This window comes from Protopterus annectens, chromosome 1.part0 (genome assembly GCF_019279795.1).
Source record: "Protopterus annectens isolate FY-2018-M chromosome 1.part0, PAN1.0, whole genome shotgun sequence".
In the NCBI taxonomy this organism is placed as follows: Eukaryota; Metazoa; Chordata; order Ceratodontiformes; family Protopteridae; genus Protopterus; species Protopterus annectens.
Window position 1 is genome coordinate 1774871802 of NC_056725.1, and position 13584 is coordinate 1774885385.

Genomic DNA, 13584 nt, shown 5'->3' on the forward strand with positions numbered 1-13584 from the left:
ATCTGTCAGATCACACACACACTCTGGTCCTTGAACAGGTACTGGTATGTGATTATGTCATAGGTCATGCTAGTGCCAGTGACTTGAGGTGTACCTCCATGGACTAGACATGATGGAGCTGTCAGACCGTGTCAAAGGCAGGTATGACCCTAGCACTGAGTTGCATTCTGCCTTCTCAAAGGATGATGTCACAATACAAGTAAAAAAATCGGCTTCAGTAGTTGGCTTAGTTTTTGGTGTCATTCAAAGAGGGTTTGATATTTATCAGCCTGGGAGAATTATTGACAGACCATGTTGCTTCACTGGGGGTTGCATGCATCTGTCCCGTCTAGGGTTTTGATTACTGGAAAAAGAAGTTATCCACCCACATAATGCCTATAGTACCAGCCTGATAAACTTACCAACATAAAACAAGCAAATAAAAATATAAGGGTGTTAACTGATCAATGTAGGAGCCTAAACAAGAAACTCCACTCCCTACAAGCCTTTCTCACCCTGTATGACATTGATGTCTGTGTAGTGACAGAGACATGGTTTAAAATAGTGAAGAACTCTCTGGCTGTATAGGGTTGTAATGGCTACCACATGTTTAGACCATCTACTGCGCAGGAGGGGAAAAATGGTGAAGGCGTCTTGATCTACATCTAGAAGAGACTTGCACCAAGGCTGGTAAACCAGCATGTTACACTAGAGCTTCTCCATGTCCAAATAACCATCAGAAAAGTCCTGTACCATATATTAGCTAGCTGTAGAACTCCCTGTATGACGCAAAGAAGCCACAACATCCATCTACAGGAACTTGAATCAGTCAGTTTTAAACTCTGTACCATTTTTCTAGGTGATGTAAACTACCAAACTGTGGACTGTGAAACCTACATCACCTCTAGTGCACAACAAGCACAGATATTCCTGGACTTTATTTCAGGGCATTTATATTGACAGTTAGTGCCCACTAGGGTGAATAACATCTTCGATCTTGTCTTTTCTAATATGGGAGCATCTTGTACTGTCCTTTACATATCTTAATCAGTTGTTAGGTCTGACCATAAAGCAGTCTCCTTCGATCCCTTCCACCAAAGGTACCTTTAGAAATTTCTTTAAAATAAACTACCTCTGCTCCTAAGTGGTACATTGGCAAGCTTCTAATCCTCACCAAACCCAGTTAACTCCACTGTGTATGCAGAAACTTACACCACCACACTATATCAGCATGTGAACAGCTGCATAGATGTGGCTGTACCCTACAGGAGTAAGTGCAGGGCAAACACCAGAAACAAACCTACATGGTGGACCCATAATATCAACAAGATTTATAGTAAAAGGAAAAGAATTTTGACTAAGTAAGAAGAGCAACTCCCAGAATGTTAGAGCCCTGGTCAGTGAAATAAACAGACAACTCAGGCACTTAATAAAACCCACCAAAGCCAAGTTTGATGCTAGAATAGCTACCCACAGCCAAAGACAATAAGGCATTTTTTTTAGTTATGTTTGTAGTCTGATAAGCACAGTGCAGAAATGCACTGAGCTGGTTGTGAATGATGTTACCTACATTGAGGCTGAAGATATAGAGAACTTACTGGCCGATTAAATTTAGCTTCAAATTTACCCCTCTCTCCTCTCCATCTGTCCCTCAAAATATACCTGAATCTGGCTTGCCACCAACTATGACACAAGACAAAGTCCTAAAATTGCTATCAACAGCTAAAAATAATGCATTGATGAGTCCTGACAAATAACCCTGAATACATCTTAAATAGCATGAAGTACAATTTCACCACATCCTAACAACTCTGTTCAACTTCCGCCTCTTTACAGGTTTCATACTAAGAGAATGGAGAACCACTGTAGTCCTTCCCTGCATAAGGAATGACATTCCACAGACCAAGGCAATTACAGTTCTATAAGACTGACCAGCCTTGTATGCAAAGCCGTGGAAAGACTTATCAGTCAGAACATAGAGAACCTCAGATCACTGGACCTGTTTCAGTTCGTATTCATCAAGGACAGCTCATACTTACTCCACCTGGTGTTTTATTTATTTATTTATTTATTTATTTTAGTTAAAGATCACCAAAACAATGGATGAAGGAAAAATGGCACGCACTGCATACCTTGAGCTGGCCAAAGCTTTTGACAATGCCTCACTCAGGCATAGTAGAAAAGGTAAATAAACTGGAAATAAACCCCTCAGTCACCCTCTGGATTGCAGACTGGCCAACAGATCAGTTTCCCTCTTTTCATTTCCTGTACCTTGTCTACAGAAAGAGACCAGTCACCAGTGGAGTCCCCCAGTGACTTGTGCTAGGACTTCTCCTTTTTGGCATCTACTTTTCTGAAGTAAAAGTCCATACCAAAGGGTTTTGGCCGACTACGTTTGCAGATTACTACAAGCTTGGAGTAGTCATTGAATCCCTAAATGATTTAGCCATCCTGCAGGAAGGTTTGTTCCAAATTAATGGTGTCAAAGTCATGGACAAACTAAATGCCAAAAAAGTGCATTATTGTATTTTTGGGAAGTTGCTCAAGCCAGGGAACTACAACATTTACAAAATGCTTTTAAGTGTTTTTCAGTTGTTCGGGATTTGGGAACTTGTGTAGTCAGTGACCTAACGTTTGATCAACGTGTGGCTATTGTTATAAGAAAGCTCTTCAATATTGCACAGTTTCTAAACAAAGGGATTGTGTCTAGATCAAGGGATGTCATTGTCCCCTTTCACTCTGCCCTCATTAGGCCAAGCGTTGAACATAATGCCTTTTTTGGCACGTATCTGTCCAGACACCTGCAACAACTGGACCGCCCCCAGAGATACCTTGCTAAAAGGATAAAAGGCCTAAACAACATGTCCTACATGGACCTACTCAAACTCTGTCACTATATTCTGTATCCTACAGACTGTTAACAGGTGACGAGGCACCCTCCGACTCAATACTGATGGATTTACTGCACATCTGCAAGTCAAATGGCATCCAAAATATTCTGTCTAGTGATCTAAACCTAATCTGCAACATCAACAGACCTGTTTTCAGTGACAGATCTATTTCATGGAGGATTTTGCTGCTCAGGAACGGACTCCCATCCGTATAAAACAAGGTTTCATCCCTGTCTGTATTCAAGAGCAATGTGGATCTATGGATAGAAAACAGAAAATTTACCTTAGGACTGCTTCCTGTACTGCTAATGGCCATAGGCAGCTCCTAAACACTTTATCCCATCCTTGGGTCTCCTCAAATGATCTGTGGTATGATCCATTTAACATATAATTATTGACCATGGGATGGGCAAGGCCAATCTGCAAACAAATGGGATAGGTTAATTCAAAAGCAAGAAGGGAAATGGGCTAGGCGTAAAATTACCTGCAAAAGCAACCAGCCTAGTTTTTACCTATGAGCCAGAAACACTTGATACACTTCAGACAGTCCTATTGGTAACCTAGTTTTGTTTCTGTAATATCATTCTGTGCCTTTGTCAGTATTGCAGTCCGGTACCCTGCCACTATGTGAGCAGGCTGACTGTGTACTACATGTGCTGTTATGTCTGTAGAGATCATTTTATATAAATGGATGAATCTAGAAGTACGGTTTGTATGAAATTGGAATATTCATATTTTTAAATGGACTCCCGTGTTTGCTGAGACAAAATGGTTATTTCAAAAGACCGGGTGCTTTGTGAGTAGTGGAGTTTCTTCTTAGCCCCTCCAAGATTGTAGAACCTGTGTTTGTATATTTAAAGCACAAGGGTGCTCTTCAGAAAAGCCTTACTTAAGGCCAAAATTCTTCTTTGGGGAATCCTTGAGTTTTGAATTTGAATATTAAAATACATTAGTGTTAGTTGAACTGTGCCTCTTTGTTTCAATAGAGTTAATTATATACATATATGTGTGCGTGTATGTGTGTACATTATGTATGTGTGTGTATATGTATGTATGTATGCATGTATGTGTGTATATATATATATATATATATATATATATATATATATATATATATATGTATATATATATATATATATATATATATATATATATGTGTTTACTATCAGTAAGTTGAATGTTGGTTTGGCGAACGCGGAAAGTAACAACAGGTAGTCGACTCCCGAGTTGCTGAACTTTGGGAGATAAGAGTACATATCAGTGACTGCACTTAATGTCTTGAGTAGAGTCGCGGTACAGAGTAGAAAGGGAAATGTATCCCTTTCCTCACTGTAGTGTGATCTCTGAGTTAGAATATTTAATTTGCAGGGGGTGTGGGCGGGCACAGCCCCCCCCCACTAAAACATGAATGGCAGTGTAGGTGTTTAACTTACATTTGCAGCTACACTGCCATCATGGTTGAATTTCGGCATAAATGTCGAATTTGTTGATCGCATTCAACAGATTCGACATTTTGAACTACTTAGTATGGTGGAAGTCTGACGTCAGTTTTGCAGTATTGAACGTTCAGTGTTTTGAACTTCGATTTGTTGATAGTAAACTATATATATATATATATATATATATATATATATATATATATATATATAAATAAACATACACACATACAAATATAGATATATAACGTGCTTGCTTTAGGGTAAGGGTATGTGTGCAGAATTTACTCTGGTAGTTTGAAGTAGTGAAAACAAATGGAAAAAATGAAATTCTGTAATTCTTTTTCTGGCTGTGTTCAACAGTAGATTCTTCCTCTAAGCGGCTGGTTCTTTGTTAGGCAGCCATATTTGAATTGGTGTGAATACCCAAAAATATTTACTGAGGAAAAGTGAAGTCTTGGCTTTCTGTTGCACCTCTTCCCCTTTTTTTTACTGGTTAATGAAGTTCAGTAAATGTTATATTTAGTACTGTGTTTATTTTTGACTGTTCCTGTTTAATCATCTGAGTTTTGTTTAAAACAATAAAACTTTATTGTGTGCTTCAGCCGAACTTGGAGGAAAAAAATTAAGATTTATAAACAGACTTGTACATTGTATTTATTAGCATGTTGGTAATTTGACTGGGGCACAGAGTACATAATTAACACTTGAAAATGGCTAGGTCTGCTTGTCTTTGCTAACACAAATCCTTTATCCAGATACTTCGATCTAAGACTCTTAGCATACCTCTCAACTGTACAGATTTTTGCAGAATGCCCAGATTTTTGCCTTATAATTTCGGGTCTGTTCATAAAAATTGTGTTTTTTGACAAACCACTGGGATGATCTAAAGATTAAAGTCACTAAATAATGACATGCATTTGAGTTTCAGATTTCATGTCCTTCAGAAAATACATGTTAACACAAATCCTGTTATTCTAGCAACTTTTTAAGTTTATAAGAGCAATGTTTAAAATGTGTCCCTATTTCTTAGCATTTGTCCCCCATTATGTCAGGCTTTGTCCAGATTTCTTATGCTAATAGGTTGAGAACTATGTCTGATGTTGAGAGGTATGCAAAACTGGTGCTGCTGCCAGGGGATTGCTAGATTGCTTTCACACTTTACTCTCTCTGTCTCTCACATACACACTCGCACACAGTCTGTTCTGCTTTCATGCATGCATTCACTCACACATGCAGACAAAAACATACACACACACACACACACACACACACACACACACACACACACACACACACACACACACTTTTTTCTGTTTTGTTCGATCGATCTCTGAATCTTTCTCTCATACACTCACACACATGCTTTATTTTATTTTTTTTTATTTTACACACTCTAAACAGCAAAAGCGCTGCTATGAGAGTGTAAAATAACTGCTTGCTCGCTCCACTTTCACTGACATGCATGCATACACTCACACACAGACACACACTATTTTTTTAAGTCTTTTTTTTTTTTCCGCATTTTATACTTGCTAAACAGCAAAAGTGCTGCTTAACGAGAATAAAATAATGGTGGCCATTCCGTTTTTTTCAATCTGCGCTCCATGGCAGCTTGATATGCTGCTGTGAAACGACAGATTTGTTTTTCAGCTGGCATTACTTGTACATTAATACCCTGCTGGAAAACATTCATTCTGCAGTCAGAGTGCTAATGTACAGTTTGCCCATTCTCTAAGGTGAAGTATTCTATTTGGTTGTGGTAATGGACTGGGAACAGTGTTTACACAGAAACAAAAATATTTAAATTAAGAAATACTTTCTTTACCTCTGTCTGCATAGGTATAGATGATAGGCTGGAGAAAAGGATTGCTAGAGACTTAGTGATTTGCAGATGAAAGTAATTTTACCTGCGCACCACAGTAGGCGATGCATAAAGTGCCGATCCAACTTTTGTTCCATCAGCTAACATTTTCAATTTTTTCAGTATTAAAAACATATAAAATATTATCAGATGCCTTGAAGTACATGTGAATATTGGCAAATCACTTCTAAAATGGTCATGAGTGCCTCCCTTTTTCTTTCCTTCTTTTTCAAACTTGAGGTGGTTTTAAAGTATACTGACAATCGCTTTTTTTTGATGTGCCTATTAAAATATTTTCTTTTATTACCTTTCAAGCTATTGGGCTCTTCCTGCAAATCTCCGCCGAAGATGAATTATTGGACTTTGCATGGGCTATGGTAAGACTTTTTCTGTTTGCTCATCAAGTTACTGCTTTTTCACAATTTATTTCTTTTTAATTTTTTTTCTTTTCAGACTTTGAAATAAGACTACTAAGAATTCATTATTCTTTGTCATTTTATTATACAGTTCTGTGCTGATGGAGGAAGAGTTTTTACTTCTTACAAGTTATTGCAGCCAATAATGCTTTCAACAAGAGTGCAATGAATCTTTCAGTATTGCATTTCAGGGGTTACTACAATAATCTGGCATATAATGGATAGCCATCCATGCCCTTTTCAGTTTTTTACTTTTATGACAGTACCATTTTCTCATGAATCTTTCTGTTTATATGTCAGAGAAAAAAGTCTGTGTTTCTGTATCTTGTTTACTCCACTTTTGTATCCTGACCCTTGACCTTCCCCATTACTTGATGCTAGTTTACAGTACTCTGCTGCACCAGCTGACTCCTGCAAGCAGTGAACCACACACCTCAGTGTGTTGGATATAAAGTAATTTTACTTTTCTACAAGTCATTGTGATGCTTGATCTAGTATATTTATGGATTGGCATGAGAGGGGAAAACCCCCAAATTGAGTGCAGGGAGTCACTGCCATCATGCAGAAAACATTTCTTGTACATTATTGCCATCTCATATTTGCAGTAGTGACATACTGGGCAGTAGTGCTGTGGTCTTCAGTAAGATGGTCACAGTAAAATGTGGGATGGTAAGTCAAAGAAGAGACAACAAGTTTGTGATCTAAGCAGACTCTGCCCCTGTAGACAGCTTACCAAGAACCATCCCCATTTCTAGCTGCGTAGGTATGGACTGGACATGCTTTATTTCTGCCTGCTTATTTTGTCAGATTGTCAGCAGGGCCACTAGACATTGTAGATGGAGTTTTACACAAAATCTCAAAATGATAGCGGGATGGTTCTTTCTTTGAATAGCCCATTTCAGGACCAGGGAGATTGAAAGGGGAAAAACTTTGAATACTGGTGATGGCCTTTTAAGAAGCATAGCTGATGGTATCAAGAAGCTTCAGTCTTACCTTCTAATGGGCTGTTTTATGTTTTTCTGTTCCACTGCTGCCTTCCTTTATATAAGTTCTTGGAAACGTACAGGCAGGTATACTTGACTACCGTTCAGGAGTCAGTAATGCTTTCAGGACTGATGTACATTAAGATTCAGAGATATCCTTTCTTATCTGGATTTAAAAGCTGTATGCAGAAGGTAACTGTTTGGACTTTTTCTGATATCCCACATCAGTATATTTTCAAAATCTACAGCTCTTGCACATGGGTTCAGTACTTTCTGGTAGAGGTGCACTAACTTGAGAAAGTTATTCCAGATGGCAACACTTTAACCCAACAACTTGTAGAAAAAGGCACAAGAAACTAGAAATCTACATTGCATCACATAAGATGGTGTCCTTAGAGGGTTGATGATGCATGACAGGATAGTCTTTCACATGATCCTTTGGCAGAGCTGGATAGTAGCGAGCAGTTAAGGGATTTGGAGAACAGTCCTACATTTGCCAGAGCCTTCTGTATACAGTCCATCCTTGCAGTGGTGCTTCTCTTCTGTTAGTTGTAGAAGGTGAAGTTTTTACTTGCAGTCTATGAAGGGAACAGGAGTTCCCTCTGTGGCTACCACCATTGGAAATGAGCCCTGGGCACCACCCAGCCTGCACTTGTATATCCAGAGTACCACAGCATATTGCCAAAGTTTGAGTCACTGTGTCCTGCTTTGAAGGCTCCCATGGTAAACACTGGCTTGGAGAATTTGCTTTTTTTCTCTTCCTCCTTGCTTGAGGTAAGTTTACTTGCCAACTTTATAAATGTTTTTGCTTTTCCACCAGCATGAGGAGGGTTCTTGGGGTGTCTGCAAGTAATAAATGTGCCTCATGAATGGCGGGCATGCATCCTTAGCTTATTACAAGGCTCTGTGCCTTTCATGCCCAAAAGCCACATTTGGTTTGCAATGCTTCAGGTGCTGGGGGACTATTGATTATCGCATAATCACTGCTTTTGTGTACTGTTCTACCTCCCTCCCAGTGCAGACCAACCACTGTTCCAGCTAGAAGCAAAGAAATTTCATTCTACTCCTCCATCTTCATACAGAACAGAGATTCGTAGGATCCTGAAGTCCTTATTTCTGTGACTGGCAGAGATAATGAATCCTGTCCATGACAAAGAGCCCCCTTCTTTAATTGAATATTTACTTTTAGGAGATTTTAAGCATCCTGCTGTCTTTTATTTCCGAGAGGGGCAATAATATTAACTGATCTCTTAGCTATTTAAATCATTCATTAGAGCCTCCTGGCTGATTTTCTGATGTTTTTCAGTGTTTCAATTGCTATTTTTCTGCTATGTTAATTATTCTCTAGTATTTCCCACTGAAGCTAGGGTAGCTAGTAGCTGTAGCGTAGTCCAGATCCAGGCTTGCTGCTTCTGGAACTGTTTAGTGGTTTGTTTGTTATGAGCATACTTTCCAGGCCATCTTAGATTGGAAGGGGCCTATCTGCACTTTTGTGAGAGAATTGTGTTTGAGTGGCACCTGACTGTTAAAGGTAGGCTGGTCTTGGACTTGGAATAAGCATCCTCATTGGTCCTTTCTGAATTTTGTTAGTTTTTTTTTTAAGTTTTAGCTTCTGGTATTTTGGCCCTGCATCTGAGCAGGTTTCTGCTTGTTTGCTTGTTGCGCAGCACTGTGCACTGCCACACAATTGTGCTCCAAAGCCAGACAATTATATTCAACAAATTTTCCATTAAAACCCAGGCAGAAATATCTGCTCGATGAGCTCTTCCATGATCATTTCTGAAAAGCCACCCATAGTGACAACAGTCTTCAACCTAATGTTATGGACTGTTGGACTACCCTTGTTTCTCCTGCCAGCCTTGTTGACTAGGGTCTCTTGAGGCAGTGTAGCAATTGCCTCTTGTACACAGACAACCATCTACTAATAACACAGTCTGGTACAGTGTGCGAGAGATGTATTTACACTAAGAAACTAGAATCCATGCTCATTCTCACTCAAAATAGTAACACTGAGAAGGTTGTCAACACTCACCCACCACTACAGTGTCACATAGCACCACTACTCATACAGATAGTGCGCATCAAACACGTAAATCCACATACACGGAGGTTCACTCAAAAAAAATTAATGAAACACCAAAGACCTCCAAGACACAAATCTGCAGCAGCTAACATAGTCTCCACACCACCCATGACACACAGCAACACCAGTGTCTCACCCACCAAGCCAGTAAGGTGCAACACTCAAAATCAAGTTTTCTTCTCATTGGAGACTCAGTAGTGAGACACACAGATCTCCCATTCACCAGATTGGTCAAAGAGAAAGTCCCAGTCAGCTGCCTGTCCAGTGCCAGAATTCACCAAATCACGCACGCACTCATGTTTCTCAGCAGCAAGTACTGTTATGACTCTTGTCATAGTTCATGTTGGTGTGAGTGACCTGAGACATACCTCACTGGCCTGTATGAAGAGAGACATGGTTGAGGTCTGAGTATGTGTCCCAGGCAGGTATGTCCCTAGCCTTGAGCAGTATACCACCCTCACCTAGAATGATGCCACATTATAAACAATAAATGATTGAGTTTAATAATTGGCTTAGTTTTTTGCGTCATTCCAAGAGGATCCAGGTCCTGTCTGCCTGGGAAGCCATGGCCGACAAACCTCGCTGCTTTGACAGAGATGGCTTGCACCTGGCTAGGCTTTCAGCTAATTGCAAAGGCTGTTGCCTCCCTCATACTGCCTTTTTTAGGCAAGGTCTCGAAAACAACATTAAGGACTTGAAATATACCAATCACAACAAAGTAAGGGTCACTCTGCTTATTGCTAGGAGCTTAAACCAAAAACTGCTCTGCCTGGAAGCACTTCTATCACTAGAAGATGTACTGTAGATGTCTGTGCAATCACATATACCTGGTTTAAAGCCTCTGAGAGTACCCTGGTCCTGCAAGCCTACAATGCGTTCCACACCTTTAGACTGCAAAAGGAACATGTGGAAACCAAAGGAAGGCGGTGTTTCAGTCTGTATCAGAGATAAATTCACCTTGCGTCTAGTTAGACTGGACAACTCCATGGAAGTTACTCCAGGTCCAGGTTATGGTGGGTAAGACCACCATTCAAGTCCTAGCCAGTCATAGATCCCCTTCCATGGGTCACAACACCCATGAAACCTACTTAACCAAACTGAAGACAATCCAAATTTTACCAAACACATTGGTTATGGGGGATTTCGATTATCCCACCATCAACTGGGAAACCTACTGTAGCCCAAATTCGTTAGCACAAAGTTCCTTGACTTTGTGAATTCAAATGCCCTAGAGCAAATTGTCCATACCCTGACAAGAGGAACAAACATTCTAGATCTGGTCCTCACCAACATGTCAAACAGATGCACTGCTGCAGCTGTTGGACCCTTACTAGTTAAAACTGTCCACAGATCAATCACCTTCGAACTGACACTTAACACCAGAACTCACAAAGGGTGAAATAAAAACTTCACCAAGGCAAACTACACCCTTTTTGGTGATGGTATAAATGCATTCTAAGCCCCACCCCAAGCAGAAAGTGGTAACTATGTTGAAGTTTACACTAAAGCCCTGTAAAGTCACTTGCATAAGTGTATAAACTTGGCTGTACCTGATAGAATCAAAGCCAGAACCCAAGTAAAATCAAGCTGCCATGATAGACTTCCAGCATAGACAAACTCTACAATAAATGGAAAAAGCTGCTGTCCAAGAAAACAGCCAAGGACCCAACAATGGAAAGGCACCCTCCCCAGCCTTAACAGGCAAACGAGAATTTGTGAAATCATCCAAGAGGTCCTTTGAGAGAAACCTAGCAAGTACTGCCAAGGATAACCATAAGACCTTTTACAGCTATGTACATAACCTAAAGGGTAGGAACCAAGCATGTGCAGAACTGGTGGCCAACGGTATCACACACACTTACACCGAGATAGTGAACCTGCTAGCGGATAGGTTTGTTGAAAATTTCACTCCCTTATCCCCTCCTAACGTATAACAAACCCTCTTCCAAACTTCTCCCTGCCTTAGATATCTGAAGAGCAGTTCCTCAAAGCCCTGTCTAAGGCAAACAGCACTGCTATATGGGACCAGATGACATTCAAGGCTGTCTTCTAAACGGGCTAAAACATGAACTAGCATCACCACCAAGTACTATTTTTTTTTTTTTTTTAAATCATAACCTAACCACAGGGTCTGTTCCTGTGGAATGGAGAACAGCTACAGTTATTGCCCTCCACAAAAGTGGCCTAGGAACAGACCCAGGTAATTGCAGATCTATAAGCCTGACCAGCCTCATTTGTAATGCCATGGAACGTATCATTATGAACCTCATAAATAAAGATGTAGGTGACCTCCAAACCCTGGATCCTACCCAATTCGGCTTTGTGAAAGGCAGATCCTGCTCGTTAAATCTGGTGGATTTCTTTGAAAGTGTGACCAAGGCCATTAATGAGGGCACATCTGTGCACACAGCATGCCCCGACTTAGCAAAGGCTTTCAACACAATCCCACATTCAGGCATTACCGATCCTTTTTCTTATTCTTTCGGCTTTTCCCGGTTAGGGGTCGCCACAGTGGATCACTGTCCACTCATGATTGGCAGTGGAGTTTTACAGTGTCGAGTTGCCAGCCCGGCGCCCAACCTTCCACAGAAGCCACACACATGCACACACTCACACCTAGGGCCAATTTAGTGTGTCCCATCCACCTACAGCATGTCTTTGGGATGTGGGAGGAAACCGGAGCACCCGGAGGAAACCCACGCAACCACAGGGAGGACATGCAGACTCCGCACAGAAGGTACCCCAGCCGAGGATCGAACCGGAGAACCTCTTGCTGTGAGGCAGCAACGCTAATCGCTGCACCACCGTGGCCGCCCATTCAGGCATTACCGATTTAAACTTGGCAAACTGAATGGAAACCCCTGCATTGTAGGATGGGTTGCCAGCTGGCTCACAAACTGGGCACACACTGTCAAAGTGGATAACTCCCATCAACCAGCAGATCTTTTACCAGCAGGGTGCCACAGAGGTCAGTACTGGGCCCCCTAATGTTTGGTATATACTTCTCAGAAGTTCAGGTCAGAACTAAAGGGTTATGGCTGACCAGGTTTGCAGAGTACTGCAAACTAGGTGCAATCATTGAACCCACAAATGGTGTCAGTCTACTCCAGGATGGCCTCACACAGGCCAGAGACTGGTGTATTTGTCACAGTCTCAGACTGATGCAAAGAAGTGCATCATCATTCCCTTTGGCACAAACAATGTCACTTCACACAATCAAATCAGTAACAGTGCCCTAAGCACCTGTAAGTTGATAAGGGACCTGGGATCACAGGTTGACTGCGACCTTAACTTCGAACACCACGTGTCTACTGTTGTAAGGAAAGCTTTCCACATAGCTCACTTGATTAGTAAAGGCATTGCCTCGAGAGGAAAAGAAGTTCTAACCATCCTATACTCTGCACTTATCCTGCCCATAATTGAGTACAACACCCCATTCAGTATGTACTGTAGTAAGCATCTACAGCAATTAGAGAGACCTCATAGGTTTCTAACAAAGCTGATAAACGGCCTCCAGCATGTGCCTTACATGAACCGACTAAAATCCCTGTCACTATATTCCATATCATATAGACTTCTTAGGGGAGACTTATGCCTGGCCTACAGAGCAACCCAAGATCCAAACCTAATGAACTTACAATCAAATCAAATGGTTCTAGGGCTACCTGTTCCAGGGACTTAAATATGGCCTGCAAATTAAGTAGGACATGGTGGAGGGACAGATCATCTCCCAGCAACTGCCATATCTTTGGAACAGATTACTAATTCCTATGAAACAGAGCACCTTTATGACACTGTTGGAGGAACCTAGATGAGTGGATGGGGCACCATAAATTCTTACTGGGGATAGTGTCCACAACCTTCCTGTACATAGGCCGTCATCACTAAATGCAGTCTTTGGTATTGACTGGTACCTCTACGGTATTGCACTG

At 41.0% G+C, this 13584-nt stretch overlaps 1 protein-coding gene across 2 annotated transcripts in view; it reads left to right on the top strand.

Annotated features, from left to right (window-relative positions):
• The window catches only part of RNASET2 (ribonuclease T2), a 487107-nt gene that overhangs the window by 194621 nt on the left and 278902 nt on the right, over window positions 1–13584 (top strand). For both annotated transcript variants that reach the window (XM_044069453.1, XM_044069461.1), the window contains one exon: window positions 6486–6547. In XM_044069453.1, the coding sequence (XP_043925388.1) occupies window positions 6486–6547 (62 nt within the window). The remainder of the gene's footprint in view (window positions 1–6485; window positions 6548–13584) is intronic.